Below are 16386 nucleotides of genomic sequence, written 5' to 3'. Positions count from 1 at the left end.
TTTGGGAGGTGGAGACAGGAGGACCAGGAGGAGTTTAAGGCTATCTTAAACCTAGAAACCTGTTTATGTATGACCTTAGCTCAGAAAATGATTGAAATNAAAAANGTAAAGANCTTAGAAANTTTTATTTAAAANGAGAATGTACAGACCAAACTAGATGGAGACAGATGGTTCCCTGGCTTTCTAAATGGTCCTCAAGGCTTTTGAAATTGATGATGTAAGGCCTTCCTGAGTGTAGTAACTGTAAACCATGTGGATTGGGGTCTAATGCTCTGTCATGCCTCAGTGTCACAGGTTTTATCAGGACTCCTCAGGAACTTAGGAATTCATTTCCAGCCCTCCTGCTGTGTCCCTACTAGAATTGAGTTTCCCCTGGATGATTCAGGATAGAAGCTCACAGCTTACAAGCAAGATTCCCACTGCTTTCACACACCAAGGCTTGTGCTAGTAATGTCAGCCCAGGTCTGTCCTTTTTAAGGTATTATTTTATGTGTATAGGTACTGTACCCTCCTGTATGTCTGTGAACCATGTGTGTGCAGTGCCGTCAGGGGCTAGAACAAGGCAACAAGTGATTGTGAGCTGTCATGTGGGTGCAGGGAGCGGAGCTCGAATCCTCTGGAAGAGCAGTCCTTAACCACTGAGCCATCTTCCAGCCCCACTGTCCTCCCTAAGAAGGAATACTAAAAACCAAAGAGGGAGTCAATGATGCAGACTCTTGTAGAAAATATTGAATACAAAATAGAGGGTCCCTGGATGTTGTGTTTTACCAAGCAGTCATCCAAATAAATAAAGAGAATTTTTCAGCTACCCAAAGGTAGTGCCTTGTAAAAAGAAGCTGATTTCTTCAATTAAATAAGCAGACATTCTCTGAGGAAACCTTGGATTGCTACAGATCTTGGAAAAACCCAGAACAATTAACAAGGTGATGCTATTCCTAGAAGAATTGACTCCAGGGGCTGCAAATGACCACACAATGACTGACTTAAGAAGTTGACAGTTAAGAGAGTATTAAATTTTTTTAATTAGAGAAACAATATATATTCAGTATAGACACGTTGAAAAATCAGAAAATAAATCACACATTTTAATTTGTTTGTTTGTTATTCAACATAGGGTTTCTCTGTGTATCCCTGGCTGTCCTGGAACTGCCTGTGTAGACCATGCTGGCCTTAAACTTATAAATGTCTGCATGTCTCTGCTTTCTGAGGGCTGGGATTAAAGGTATGCACCACCACATGATGAACAAACTTTGTTCTAAATATATTTCCAAGGTAAGCATAAAATAAAAGAGATACATCTTTTTTGAATCTTTTACCTCCTTTACAGAAATACCATGGTCTCATCTCCTTCCAGCTTCCAAAAATGCCACTGTGCCTTTCTTTGTAGGAAATGCCCTTGGTAAGGGAATGTTCACTGTTCAGTTTCTCCATCAGTAAGGCACAGGGCACACCTCTGTAAGCCATCAAAATCCTTCTCCAGTATTTCCTGTGAGCTAATGACTAGGAGCCAGTTCTTAATGAAACCTGGCCATCTCAGGCTGTGCTCCCCACTGGGCACAAGGACTTATTAAAAATAGGGTATTGCCTGCAGCATTAAGGCACAATGAGAAAAGGAGAGTGGGGGGGGGTCATTGTACATGATGTATGTGATGTGTCTGTTTGTAAAGGTCTCACTCTCCACAGAAGTGAATTTATTCCAGCAGTTTTCACTGGAGTTTGTTGATCATTTCTCCAAGACCATTCTGGTCTTAGGTTTTGTAACCACACAAAGAGTGTGTTTCTACACAATAGTTTTTGAGATGATATCCTTAAAGTGAACATAGAGCATAATAACCATGCCGTTTTGGTGAGCTCTGATAGGAAGTACAGAAGAACTGGTTAAGAAGAACAGGCCACTATAGTGACCCACAATCCCTAGTCAGAGTTTTAGCAGAAACTCTTGGGTATCATCAGTGAACTCAGGGGTTGGAACATCCCCTAAAGGGCAGTGCTGAACTACATCTCCTCAGACTGAGACTCTCACATTTTGTAGTGGCTGAAGCCACCTGGTACAGAAATAAGGAAAAAAAAACCTTGCAGATGGAAATTGTTAAAGAAGTAGTGGGTACGGGGGATTGGTCAGCGTGTAAAGCACTTGTTGCATAATCATGAGGACCAAAGTTCTGATCCCAGCACACATAACAAGTCAGATATCTCCCCCACACCTGTCATCTCTGCTCTAAGCACCAAGGAGACAGGCAGACCTTCCAGTTTTCTGGCTTCCAGCCGAGTCAAGAGACCATGAGTCACAGGTTCAAGAGACCTTGCCTCAGAGAAATAGGCAGAGTGATAGCAAAGGGTACATGATGACTTCTTACACAGGGACACACACATGCACACACACAGGGGCACAAACAAACAAACACACGTACACACGCACTTGTACAGGCAGGCACAGGGAGAGAGAGAGAGAGAGAGAGAGAGAGAGAGAGAGAGATGCACTTGCACAGGCACACACACACTCTCACATGCACTTGCACAAGCACACACACACAGACATATGCACATGCACAGGCACACACATACACACACACAAACACACACACACACACATACACATGTCATTTTAAAAATCCACTAGGCAAGAGAGATGTCTCAGCAGTTAAGGACACTGACTGCTCTTCCAAGAGGACCTAGCACCATGGATTTCTAGCACCACTGTAGCTAACAACCATCTGTAATTCCAGGTCCAGGGAACCAAATCCCTCCTCTGCTATCTGCTGACCCCAGCCACATATATTGTGAATATATCATGTAGGAAAATACAAGCAAGAGCTACAGAGGGAGACCCTCAAGCTGTACCAAATTTCATCTGAAGTCAGGAGATTATGTCAAACCCTGAAGTGCAGATTCTGCCAAGGACCAGCCTCAGGTTAGTGAGCATTTTCTGAGACAAGGAGTGTCTGAGAGCAGCAAAACCAAACCACTAGAAGTCAAATCGTGGGTCTAATCTTGCAGCCTGTGTTCTGCTGGAGAAAGTTTTCCAGCCTGCTTCCTCTCTGTTCTCCTTTTTTCTCCCCTCTGGCAGATTGGATTTCTCTGGAAATCTCTAGATAGCACTTGAGGTTTCCTTTCATTATACCATGAATCACCATCTGATAACCACAACCCATAGATTCTCAGGAAACAGCAAGAACATATTTTCATTTAACATTTCAAAAGATCTCAGAGATCAGAGATGGTAAGCTAGCTGAGTGGGACCTGAAATTTCTAGTCCTAAAATTACCATTTCTACCCCACCTTGGACTAGTCTTACTGTGTCTTAGGCTGACCTTCAACTCAGGAATGTGCCTGCCTTTGTGTCTTTCTGACCAACCTGGTTTATAGTGTACCTGCCTTTGTTCCTTCACATTCATGAAGGCCCTCATATAATTCATATTGCATCTTTAATTTTCACATAGTTGAGAAATCATATATGATCACACTCATTTTTTTAGAATTCTTTTCCACAGTCTGTAAGGCTGCACTGAAGGTCTCAGACTGGACCATTATGCTAAGACATTAGCCAAACCTTTGCCATACGGACTCATGCTACCCCAGATCCTTATGCAGTCATTAAGGTCAACAGGAAGGACACTGGTCAAGGGAACATGAAAATATGTCCATTATTATACAAACAAGCCTTATGCCATGGCAGTCCACATCTGCTGGTCCTGTTCCAGGGGCAGAAACCCTGTCATTCTGTCTCCACCAAGGCCATGCCAGACTCAGCAAGGTTCCACACCAACCCAGAATGGAAGATTACACAAGAAATCCATTTGCTGCTCAAGAGGAGTGGGTTCACTGCAGGCCTAACTGTGGTTCACTGAGAGCATCATTGGTGCCATCACTGCCCAGTGGGAAGGAGAGGCCATGTATTGCATGTGGGAGCCCAGGAAGGAACAGCAAAATGGAAGCTGGGGGTCCAGACTGAAAGTCAGAGGTGTGGACCTGAGGATGTCACCCCTCTGCTCCATTCTTCATCTGACACTGCAGGAAGGCTCACTGCCACATCTGGTGATGCCAGGCTCACGCATGTCCTTAAAGAGATAGCACCTCCCTGTCTGAATTTAATTCCTGACTACAGTTCTGTCCTCAGGAGTCAGGGCAGGACCTCTCATTATTCATCCCTTTTCTGTATGAAATCCAGTTCCCCTATCTTGGAATCTGTCCTTGCTGGTTTGTGTTGAATGATCTCACAATTGACGTCTAAGGACAGCTCTGCAGGAGAGGGCAAGGAATAGCCTCACCAAGAGACCCCAATTCCTGGGTTTCCTCTGCCAGCCACTTCATTCCCACAGAGAAACTTCAGGGAAGATGTTCTGGAAAGACATCCTTCTCTTCTCTGATACTTTTGCTTCCAGGGACTGGGAAGGTGCCTCATTTGGTAAGAGGCCCTTTCTTTCTCTCTGTCTCTGTCTCTCTGCCTCTCTCTCTGTCTCTCTCTGTCTCTGTCTCTGTCTCTGCCTCTCTCTCTTTCTCTCTCTGTCTCTGTCTCTGTCTCTCTCTGTCTGTCTCTGACTCTGTCTCTCTCTGTCTCTCTCTCTCTCTCCACACACACACACACACACACACACACACACACACACACACATCTCTCTCTGTCTCTCTCTGTCTCTGTCTCTGTCTCTGCCTCTCTCTCTCTGTCTCTCTCTGTCTCTGTCTCTGTCTCTCTCTGTCTGTCTCTGACTCTGTCTCTCTCTGTCTCTCTCTCTCTCTCCCCACACACACACACACACACACACACACACACACACACACTGTATGTATGTGTCTTCCCCTTCCACTTTCTCCACCCTATCAGACACAGAGATACCAGAAATCTAGATGAGCATGCCAAAAATGTTTGTTGATTAGAAAAGATCTGTGCAGCTGAATTAAAGGGAGTCAGCGACAGGTTTCATGAGGACAGTGCTGATATAGAGCACAGACAGAGGAACTGGTTTTTCACTACTATGATCCTGGCAGTAGCAGATGAGGGAAAATACAAAGTGCTGGCACTGGAGCTAAGATGTCCCATCCAAGTGAACCAGAACCACTGGATAGTTGGGAGTGTCCTGTGGAGTTCTGTTCTCGCAGGCCACTCTGTAGTACTTCACTGAACCTGTCCTTTGGTATCTGCGTTGTGTATGTATTCTTGTCGGAGTAGTGAGGTTACAAAAAGTTATAGATACCAGAAATGAAGTAGCATGACAATTTTTTCTTGTCAAGTTGTTGCAGGTGATATTTGGATGACCACACACACCAACAACATCAGCACAACTTGTGTGAAGAACAGTATCTATGTCCTTACATCTTAGTCTATACCTATTAACAACCTATATTGCATCATCACATCGGGGTAGGTGCTATTCTAGATAGGCTCAGTGTAAAACTTCTGGGGAAGGGTTGGTTGCTGGCCTTAGGCAAGCATTAGGACAAGTCCCAGCAGCAGCAGGAGATTCAGAGTCCGGATTCCTGTGAAAACAGAAGAGAAGTGACTACTCCCAACTTACCTCAGTTTTCTCTCTTCCTGAAGGGCCTCTGCTGTCACTGTGGGTCCATGGTGAACTTCTCCTGGACACTGTCCCATCACTGCCCCTCCTGTTCCAGGCTTAGAGAGTCGGTGTCTTACCCAGTCTGTGTTATGGATCCTGTGGAACTGAGTGCTGGTTGTACTGGAATTCAGAGATAATGGGTGAGCTCCACTTGGGCCCATAGATATAGAGCAGGCTCTGTGGGTGGAACTGGTGGCTCAGAGTCTTCAACATGCAGAACCCACAGATTGGTACATTGTCTGCTTGTACAGCCAGCCTTCTGTTACTGCTCTTGGCCAAGCCATGGTGCTGCTGGCTCCATTTTAAGGAATCAAATTCCAAGTCCTCTTCTGCAGGTAGTTTAAAGTCTGAATCTGAACTCTACATAGAAATCCTTTCAATTTCCCGCAGACTTCATGACTGGGTTTGAATAATGGACAGATCAAGTTTTCTTTTAGTTTGGCTACACACTTAGAAACAAAGTCTTAGAAAGCTAGAATCATGAGACATTTGTATTTCTGTCTTTCATTTTTAAAATCATACGATGTTGGTGTGTGCAGAGATGGCTCACTGCTTAAGAGTAGTTGCTGCTCTTCTAGAGGACCCAAGGTTAGTTTCAGCACCTATGCTGGGGGGCTTACCATTGCCTGTAGCTCCATTCCAGGACATCTGGTGTGCTTGAGTAGCATCCGTTGGCATGTTCATACACATGTGCACAGACACACAGAGACACATAAGTAAAAATAATACTTAGGCAGGCAGATTTCTGAGTTCGAGGCCAGCCTGGTCTACAAAGTGAGTTCCAGGACAGCCAAGGCTATACATAGAAACCCTGTCTCAAAACCCCCCTCCCCCCAAAAAAACCCACCAAACAAACAAACAAATAATACTTAGGGATGGGTGAAATGTCCGTGCTTAAGAGAGCTTCCCCTCTTCCAGATTTCTTCCCTTCGAGAGGACCCCAGTTTGGCACCCAGAGGTCACAAATGCACATAACTCTAGCTCCACAGGAATCAGACATGTGTTTGGTTTTGTAGGATATGTGCCGGCATGGCACATGTAAGTGCAGACACATGTTAAAGTTAAAAGACAAACTTTAAAAATGCATTTACAAACAATAACTCAAAACTGTACTCACAGCAAATGGAATAGTATTTTTCTGGTTGATTTTTGCAACAGATTCCTTAATACATTTCCATCTAGCTCAATTTGCTCCAGAGCTAGAACTAATGGTCTAGTTTTACATCATGGACCCTCAAGAGAATGCCAATTGATCTAAGATGTCCGAGTTACTGTAAGACAAAATATAAAATACATTGGTGTGACTCTAACTAAGGAATTGAAAGATCTGTATGACAAGAACTTCAAGTGTCTGAAGAAAGAAATTGAAGAACATCTCAGAAAATGGAAAGATCGCCCATGCTCATGGATTGGCAGAATTAATATAGTAAAAATGGCTATCCTGCCGAAAGCAATCTACAGATTCAATGCAATTCCCATCAAAATTCCAACTCAATTCTTCACTTACTTAGAAAGGGCAATTTGAAAACTTATCTGGAACAACAAAAAACCGGGAATAGCAAAAGCTATTCTCAACAATAAAAGAACCTCTGGGGGAATCACCTTTAAAACCTAAAATTTATAACCATGCAGGCTGGTTAAAACGTCTTGAGATCTTCCATTGTGTGTACATTTGAGTATAGAGCACTCTCTGTAAGCAGTTATTTTCAGAGAGGCTGCAAGCAGAGCCCAGTATGTTGGAAAGCAAATGTTTAATTTGTGTCTTGTTTGGAAATGTACGGATGCCATCAGTTCTTTGTTTCCATTCTCCCTGACCCAGGGGAGCCCCCACTCCACAGAGGGTCCTCCTGTGAACTTTCCTTTTCTAGTTGTTACTTCTGTTACTGAGTAGTATGTTAGCATTGTAAAGGAATCTCACAGTGTCCCCATGCCTTCTACTCTATAATGAGCCCTAAGGACAGAATCCAACATACACACTGTGTAAAAAGGGGGAGGGGGGATGTGCCAACACTAGAAATATTAGAAGAAGAATTTCATGTCTCATGTCTTATGGATATTACTGGATTGGAGAAGAGACAGACAAAAATTCCAGGAAAGTAGGATGGCTTTCAGGAAGTTAAACATTTTAATAAACACTTTTTTTTTTTAATTTGGTAGTTGTTTTATAAGAACTAAAATTTCTGAAAGATACAATATTCATGACTGGGGATGTGGCTCAATGTTAGTCTATGTATCATATGTGAGGTCCTGGGTCTGAGCCCTGGAAAACACACACACAAAACACACACACAGGACAGAAGACCAATGCTGCCAGGAAGGTGACACACACACACACACACACACACACACACACACACACACACACACACACACACACACACACACACTGTTTTTCCTGGCAACTTCATAAACTACAATTTTTTAAATACTCATTTCTGTTTAAATATATGCCAAGTTGGGCAAATACATTTTACAAAGAGCCCTGGCCTCTTGTCAGAGATGTGAACAGGTTCTAAATCCCCTGAGTTGTTGGGTGAAGGTCCAGCGACTTCGGGAAGAGTCCTGACTGCTGAGAGTCTCTGTCTGCTCCCCGGCACTCTGACATTGCTCTAAAAAATGGAATCTGATGTGTTTGAGCAAGTTAGTGTGTCAGATTAGGGGATTTTGTGTCTGTGTGTGTGCTGTGGGTGAGGTTGAAGTACCTCTGTTTTCTGGTGGTTTATCAAAACAGGGCCACACTGATGTGTCTCCTCTGGCTATGGGAGTTGGCTGATATTCCCCCTGGGGATTGATGAGGCCATCTGGGTTTGCAATGGACTGCCTGCTCTCCTAACAATGAGAGGTTGTGACTCTAGAACTCAGTCCTTCCACATCTGTATGCTTGCACACTGAGCTTTTCGGTGCCAGGTTGGATACCAGTAGAGTGGCCTCACCCTAAAGACCCTGAGTGCTATCCTTCTCTGCACATCTGAAGCAGTTTAAGTGTTGGCATATGTCAGAAAAAAGTTTGGCACTTGTCTAATGGATGCCTGGTCACATGTGGCTAGGTCTCCCTTTTAAGAGACTCTAGTACCCCAAGCCAGGCTATAACAGCTGAGTCATCTTATCACATCCCCAGCCTCATTTCCTCTCAGCCCACAGTTGGGCTGAGTGCGGGAGGGAGAGGGAGCAGACAAGGACAAAGGGGACCTTTAAGCTGGGCTGTGCCTCAACAAAGCTGGAAAGTGTTGAGGTTTGGGCCCTTTCCAAGTCCTCATGCCACCCACTCTTCCTCCTCAAGCTGTCAGGCCCAGTTCTTAGGAAGTGTATCCATTGCAATATGCACATTCTGGGCAGCTTTTGCTTGTTCCCTTGTTTTTTTGTAGAGACAGGCTTTCTCTGCACAGCCTTAGCTGTTCTAGAACTAGCTCCTTTGACCAGGCTGACCTCAAACTCACAGAGATCCACCTGCCTCTGCCTCCCAAGTGCTGGAATTAAGGGTTTGGTTTTTAAAGATAATACACTCCTAGAGTGTACTCTATGGTCATGAACAAAAGCTCATTGGAGAAGGCAAATTAGCTGATTTCAGAACTTTTTGCAGGCAAGAGTAGAACACTTGCAGGTCAATTGCAACAACCCAATGACTTCATCAGACCCCAGGGGAATTATCTGCCAGCGCCCATAGCCAGAGATTGCTTGGATTAGCGATTAAGTTTTTTAATAATTGCTATCAAATCTTGCATTTCTGAACCTTTAAAAAGAATCCCTGAATGTTTTTCGTGGTTAGAGGATCTAGATCAGTTGATGAATATCGAAATGAGTAAGCAAATATTCTTCTCTGGAAAGGATCCACCCAATAACTCAAAGGAATGCTGACAGCCTGAAGAAACAGGTTACACCAACCTAAGTAAATCTAGATACATCTGGACCATATTGTGGGTCCTTGATTTCAGTATAGCCTTCTCTGAGTGTTCCCAAGTCCAGGTGTGAGCATGCCTGCAAGTCAGTGTCCCAAAGCTGCCTGCTTGCATCTTTGCTGCTTTCTGAGGGAGCCCTGTTCCTGCCACACAGAGACCAGCCTTGCTGAGGGAGTCTGAAGATGCTCGAGTGCTGTATTCCTCCTCCTGCTACAGCGAGTCAGCTGATGTTCTAGTTCATGTGCCCGGACTCACCTCAGACATCCCCAGGACAGTTCCCACACAGCGAGAGATACTTTGCCCTTGCCTCCACCCCTACTCCTCTGACAACCTGTAGGTCTTTTTTTTTTCTACTTTTGCTTTTAGAAATTACTACAGCTTAAATCACACACAAATATCTACACAATGATGGAGGAAAATCTAGAAATTAACAAAGAGCTAAAATAATGCAATCATGCCCTAGATATAAGATAAATGTATAATAATTTTAAAATTGTATTTTATATATATATATATATATATATATATATATATATATGCATGTATGTTTGTGTACCATGCATATGCAATGCCTGAGGAGGACAGACCAAGGCATCACTACAGATGGTTGTCAACTGCCATGTGGGTCTGAGAACTAAACCTGAGGAAGTGCCCGCAACCACTGAGCTATCTGTCCAGCCCTGAAGATGTGTATGTCAGAACAATTCTAGTAGACTTCTTCACTATCCTGCTGTTTAGTGTCTGGGTATTCAAAGTCTGACCCTGTGGCTTGTCTACTGTTCGATCTTGGCATTGCCTCATAAGCAGAGCAGACATCCATAATTCCTTCTGTACATGGTCCCCATAATGCTTAGATGTAGACAGCTTTAAAGAACAGGAGGTTGAGTAGCCAAATTTTGTTTTCTGCAGATGAATGGAAGATGAACCCAGGAAGTACTTCTTTTCTTCCCCGAAAAAAATGTTTGGTCCACCAGATGGTTACTATTTGACCCAGGCATGCTCAGGGGAATGGTGAATGACTCATTGTTTGTCCATGATTCATGTCCTTTGTTACAAGTCTCTGCCAAAGTAAAGATCCTTAGATAGGTTCTCCCTACCCTGTCACAGGAGCACTATATATTGCCAGCCTGTGAGGAGCCTCTAGCTTCACACTGCAGGACACTGTCTCCAGGAGCACACAGCTAGACTCGCCCCCAGTTGGAGGAAAGCTGGCCAGCTTTTGTAAGATTCTTCCCTGTGGGTACTCAACTCTCTGCTACTTTTCCTCTGTGCTCTTTCTAGCAGTTCATCTATTTTAGTGAAACAGATTAACCCCCCTTATGCTTTCGGGACTCAAACTCGCGCATTAAAAAGAAAATGAGTAAGAGTTAAAATTTAAAATGTAAACAGATTTCTTTGGTGTGGTTTGTATCTGGGAAGAAATTAATGGGATTTCGAGCAAGGAGATGGAGATATAGGAGGGTTTCTTAAATTGTGATTAAAAGCCCCCAGAGGCTTAGGAAGCCATTGGCAGAAGGGCATGTGAGCTGCCGTGTTTCCTTCCATAACAAGCATGTGGCTTGGCAGGAATAATAAGAAAAACCCCAAGTCTGGTGATGGTGGCCCAGACCTTTAATCTCAGCACTGGGGTGGCAGAGGCAGGCAGATCTCTGAGTTCAAGGCAAGCCTGGTCTACAGAGTGAGTTCCAGTACATCCAGGACTACACAGAGAAACCCTGTCTCCAAAAAGAAAAAGAAAACCCCACTCCATGAAGTGCTTTCAGCAGTACTTTCTCCTTGCTTCTTTCCTTTAAAAAAAATATGGATGCTCTTTAAAAACAACGTGGAACACGAACCAAGATCATAAGATGGTAGGCTGAGGGAAGAAAGAAGGAAAGAGGGGGAGGAAGACCAGGCATCAGGTGTTGCATCATGCTAGACTGTTGAGAGGATACACAGAGAATACACAAAGTAGCAAGAGTGTACCTAGGAAAAGGGTGTTTATCACATCGCACCCTTGCTGCAGGTAGTTTGCTAAGTGTCTAGGCTACAAAGCACTGCCTACCCAGAGAAACAGAGGATGTTGATTCCTGTGAGCACTACTGGGATAAGAATGGGTAAACTGAGTCTGCACAAGAGTTAGAACTATTCCACTGCAGAAACCCGAAAGAGAGTCATTGTTGTGTATGTGACTAAGGTTCAGTACCTCTGGCCATGGCAGATTTACACCTGCACTCCCTAACAATAACACTCTCGCTTGTTTTCTCACAATTATACATTGCCTGGCTTTGAGGGGAGTTTCAGAGTTAAATACACAGTGAGACAGTTTCAAGGGGGTGGACAGGAGACACTGGTGGTTGAGGTGTTCTGCTGGAAGTTGCTTCCTGCATGTTTTAGAAAAACCATAATGAGAGACTGCATCGCGTGAGTTGGTAAAAATTAATGTGGAATTTCTGCAAATTAGAAGCAAGTAACCCCTTTCCTGGCCACATAGGCCTGAGACTTTTCAAAGCCTAAGTAGCAAGTAACTTTTTAGGATGAAACACCCCCTNTGTAGTGTTCATGGTGCACAGGCTTGGCTTACCCAGAGATCCTTCAGGGAAGATGTATTTCGGTGAGACTGGACCAAGGTCACCCATCACCCATTTCTTCCAGTTGGTACCTTGTACCATCAACTAAGGTTATATAAATTTGCCGCTGCAATTCCAGCATTGCTATATTTGGCTCCTGAAACCGGTAAAGAATCCATTAGCTTAGTAAGAGCCACAGACTTTCAAAGCTGGAACCCTCTCATTTATGGATGGTAAAGCATAGGCCTAAAGAGAAACAGGAAGGTAACTACCAGAGAGATATTGAGAGTCTGCTGTGAAGCCAGCACTATGATTCAAGTAAAGAATACAGACCCCTCTCAGCTGTAGATTATAGAGCAGCAGGAAATATGGACAGGTAAATGGTTGTTTCCCTAAGATCACATGGTGTGCTTGGAAACAGCAGCCATGAAACCCGATAGCTGGTAAGTGTTTGCTTTATGATAGCCTTAGCATTAGGTTCCTCCACATTATGGCTTTTGCTTTGACTCAGTAGAGCCTGAAACCTCCAGCCTCCTAGATTCCAAGCTATACTCCTGATCCTACACTACTGACCAGATTATAGGCTGAGGGCCAGGACCTCCACCTTCTACACACATCACACAAAAACACACACACAATCACACTTGCACATGCACATACACCCAAACACATAAGCACGTGCACACTCGCACATGCACATACATGCACATGCTCACACACACAAGGTAAAAGTAAAATGTTCAGACCTACGCATGAGGGAAACACAAAATAAAATAAATGGTTAACGTAATGCAGCTGAGAAACAAAATGCAGGGCAAAAACAAAACAAAAATTACTTAGGGCTGGTTTTCTCTTTAACTAATATTTCCTTAGGCTGGCTGAAAGATCCAACATTCTTTGTATTTATTTATTTAGAGACAAGGTCTCCAGTATCCCAGGCTGTCCTTGAACTGGCTATAGAGCCCAAGATGACCTTGAACTGACAATTCTCCTGCCTCCACCTCCCTAGAACCACATAAACTAGATGTGGTAGTTCTTAAAGAAGATCAAGTGTTTGGACCTAGCCTGGGCTACATAGCAAGACCCTGTCTCAAAGTAAAACAAAAGAGAAAATCAAAACATAAAAGTTGATTTTTCCTGTTAAATGTGGGGACACTCATGGTTATCTGATATGATGGGGTTCTGTGTGGAGGTGCAGGTTTCTCAGAAGCCATGTACCATGTTTTCTGGGACCTGAACCTCACCAATTACAATGCTGGCTGGTAGGGGTCCTTGTGTTTCTACCTCCAGAGCACCAGGAATACAAGTGCTTGTCATGGAGTCCAACTTTTTACTTACTTGGCCATTTCCTCCCTGTGGTGACCTTTTTTGAAGTTTTATTTTTATTATTTTAAGTTAAGTGTATTCGCGTGTATCTGTTTCTGTGGGAAGGTATGTCTAAGAGAGTTCCTGGTGTCCACAGAGGCCAGAGCGTTGGATCCCTTGGAGCCTGAGTTGCCAGTGGATGTAAGCAGCTTACTTAGTTTGGGTGCTGGGACCAGAACTCAGGCCCTCTGAAGAGTAATATACACTTTTAACTGCTGAGCCATCTCTGCAGCCCCACCATGAAGAGGGTTTTTATATCTCAGGATGATCTTTTTATATTTTCTCCAAAGAACTAAGGATATGATCAGAAATTGCTTGATATCTCCCTGTTATCTCCCTTTTCTCAAAATTTCAAATTTCCTAAGAAATAACATTTTTAAAGTCCATAAGAGAAGATCCAGCAATATCACATCTGGGAATATACCCATAGGGGATAGGGAATTTTCAGAGAGGAAACTAGGAAAGAGGATAACATTTGAAATGTAAATAAAGAAAATATCTAATAAAAAAATAAAAAAATAATAGTAGGAAAAAGTCTATAAGAAAGCCAAACTCCAGAAGAAGACACCTTGGTCCTATGGTTTGTGATTGGCATTGGTATATGGTACAGTAGGTAAGCTGGGAACTCTGGGGAGGTGATGGTAGGAATCTTCTCTCTTCCCTCTTCAGAAAGATCTTACAGGGAGTTTTAAGTCTCTTGCCTTCATAAAGAGATCTCAGTTTTATTTTGTTTCGTTTTGTGTTTTGTTTTTCCACACTGTAAGATTATTTGCCTTTGTTAGCAGTATTACAAATGTAGGAGACACTAGAAAATATTTTCTCAGATCATCTGAAGAGACTCTGAAGTAGACCACTCTGAAGATGAAGCATGAGTTCCCCATTTTGCTCTGTAAGAGCCTCTTCTAGACCCACTTCAGGTACCACACAACGTGTTCCATTCTTCCTATGCATTGCTTAGCAACTCTGCCCTCTGGGAGAAGTAGACCTGCACCCTTCATCCCAAGGTGATCTTCTCTACAGCTTTCCTCATTGATGTGGAACTGAGTGGCTGCCTGGAATCCATCCCATCTCAGTAGCCTTAGAGCATGGGCTGTCCTGTGTTCTTGATCCCCACAAGTCATTCTTCATGGCTCTCAGCTCCTGTGTTATCATCCGTCTTGCCTCAGGAACCCCCATGCCTCCCCAATGGATGCCACATTTCTGTTCTGTGCATTTCTGTTTTTCTTTCTTCTTCCTTGACCCTTGCCACCACCCTACCCTAGCCCCCCCCCCCAAAAAAAAAACCCAAAAAACCCCAAGCAAACAAACAAACAAAAACCAGAATCTTCTACAATATCAAGCTAGGGTAGAATTCAAGCAATCCTCCTGTCTCTGTTTCCTAAGTAGCTGGGCCTTACTGACACATACTACACCTACCCTTGGTATATCTTAAATGTCTCTGTGCCCTAGGATATAGCACAGTTTTGGGGCCCAATAGGGACTTGTGTAAACTTTGTTATCAAGTAAAATAATAGGTGAATTAAGAATATAAATAGATTTTGTTATACTATGGAGGTGAACCTAAGGAATAAAGGAAGATGACTGTATCATGGAGTCAGTTAGGAAGGCCAAGGCAAAGATGTAATTAGGTAGGTAGCTGAGGACACTCCTTTAACATGCTCTTTCTGAGAAGAAAGTCTCCACCCACTTAGTCTAAATTAGAATGTATTTCTATGGCCTGACCACTAATGCTCTTTTGCCCTTGGCAGGAATCACTGTTGGAAGAGATGGCGATGAGCCCAGGTTCTTTGTTGTTGGTCTTTGTGCTGAGTCTGGTTGTGATCTCGCCCACTCTGGCTCAGGATGACTACAGGTACATAAAATTCCTGACTCAGCACTATGATGCCAAGCCAACGGGCCGAGATTACAGATACTGCGAAAGTATGATGAAGAAAAGAAAGCTAACCTCGCCTTGCAAAGAAGTCAACACCTTTATCCATGACACCAAGAACAACATCAAGGCCATCTGTGGAGAGAATGGAAGCCCTTATGGAGTAAACTTTAGAATAAGCAATTCTCGCTTCCAGATCACCACTTGCACGCACAAAGGAGGGTCTCCCCGGCCTCCATGCCAGTACAATGCCTTTAAAGATTTCAGATATATTGTTATTGCCTGTGAAGATGGCTGGCCTGTCCACTTCGATGAGTCTTTTATCAGTCCATAGACAGCAGGCCCCTGGCACAGGCTTAGCTCTGTTTTCTTTTTATCTCCCCTCACAGCCATGGTCACTGGTTCAGCATTCACTGTCAGTGGCCAGAAAATGAATTATCTGGAACATACATCTCCTGATTTATAATGCACAGAAATAAAGTTATCTCAAAAACCATTAAGACTCAGTCTTCAAGATCACTAGTTCCCAGTAAATTTAGCTTTTCCTGTTTTCTCTCCTTGCTGTACACCAGGGGGAAGGAGCTGGGACACAGAGAGATATTCATCCTAACTTGCCTGTCAATGGGAAAGTAGATTTCATCTTTCTATGGTGCTGAGGATGATAAATTGATTTACAGACATGACAGGGAATTTTCAAAAGAGCCAAGTTGTCTATTAAGTAATACGTCACTATTGGAGCCCTTTGGAAAGGAGTTTAGGATCGAGAGCCAGCACACCAAGAATATCCCCCTGCCCTCTCCTCCTGTACAACCTGAGACCGTCAGCACCCAGGGGATAGCCCCAACTTCAGGTTGTCATCCTCAATTCATCCCCTTATTTTTTTAAGGACCTAAACTCTGGCCAAACCTGATTCATAGTTTCACATAGAAATAAAATTCAAGACCAGCCTTCATGAAGCAGAGTTGGAGACTTTTATCAGTGATAATTCTGATATGGGCTGTCAACAGAAAGGTGGTAAACAAGGCATACACAAATGTGGGTATGGGTCCCCCAACAGAGAGTCATATATAATTGTCTTAATAGTAGTCATATCCACAATACCACTCAAGCCACACATTAAAAGGTCATAAGGATGTCCCTCCATTATTCTT

The 16386-nt window shown here is 43.5% G+C and overlaps 1 protein-coding gene across 1 annotated transcript; it reads left to right on the top strand.

The window, feature by feature from the left end:
• The first annotated feature begins 10579 nt into the window (after nt 1-10579).
• On the top strand, nt 10580-15731 carry LOC110288166 (angiogenin-3). Its single transcript, XM_021154594.1, has 2 exons — nt 10580-10672; nt 15114-15731. The coding sequence occupies exon 2, from the start codon at nt 15132-15134 to the stop codon at nt 15567-15569; it is 438 nt and encodes a 145-aa protein (XP_021010253.1). The 5' UTR covers nt 10580-10672; nt 15114-15131; the 3' UTR covers nt 15570-15731.
• Nucleotides 15732-16386: the final 655 nt, after the last annotated feature.

This window comes from Mus caroli, unplaced genomic scaffold, assembly GCF_900094665.2.
Source record: "Mus caroli unplaced genomic scaffold, CAROLI_EIJ_v1.1 scaffold_10891_1, whole genome shotgun sequence".
Lineage (NCBI taxonomy): Eukaryota > Metazoa > Chordata > Mammalia > Rodentia > Muridae > Mus > Mus caroli.
This window is presented reverse-complemented; position numbering and strand designations above follow the sequence as displayed.

Coding starts and splice junctions, on each gene's coding strand:
- LOC110288166 (XM_021154594.1), top strand. CDS start 15,132: ATGGCGATGAGCCCAGGTTCTTTGTTGTTGGTCTTTGTGCTGAGTCTG.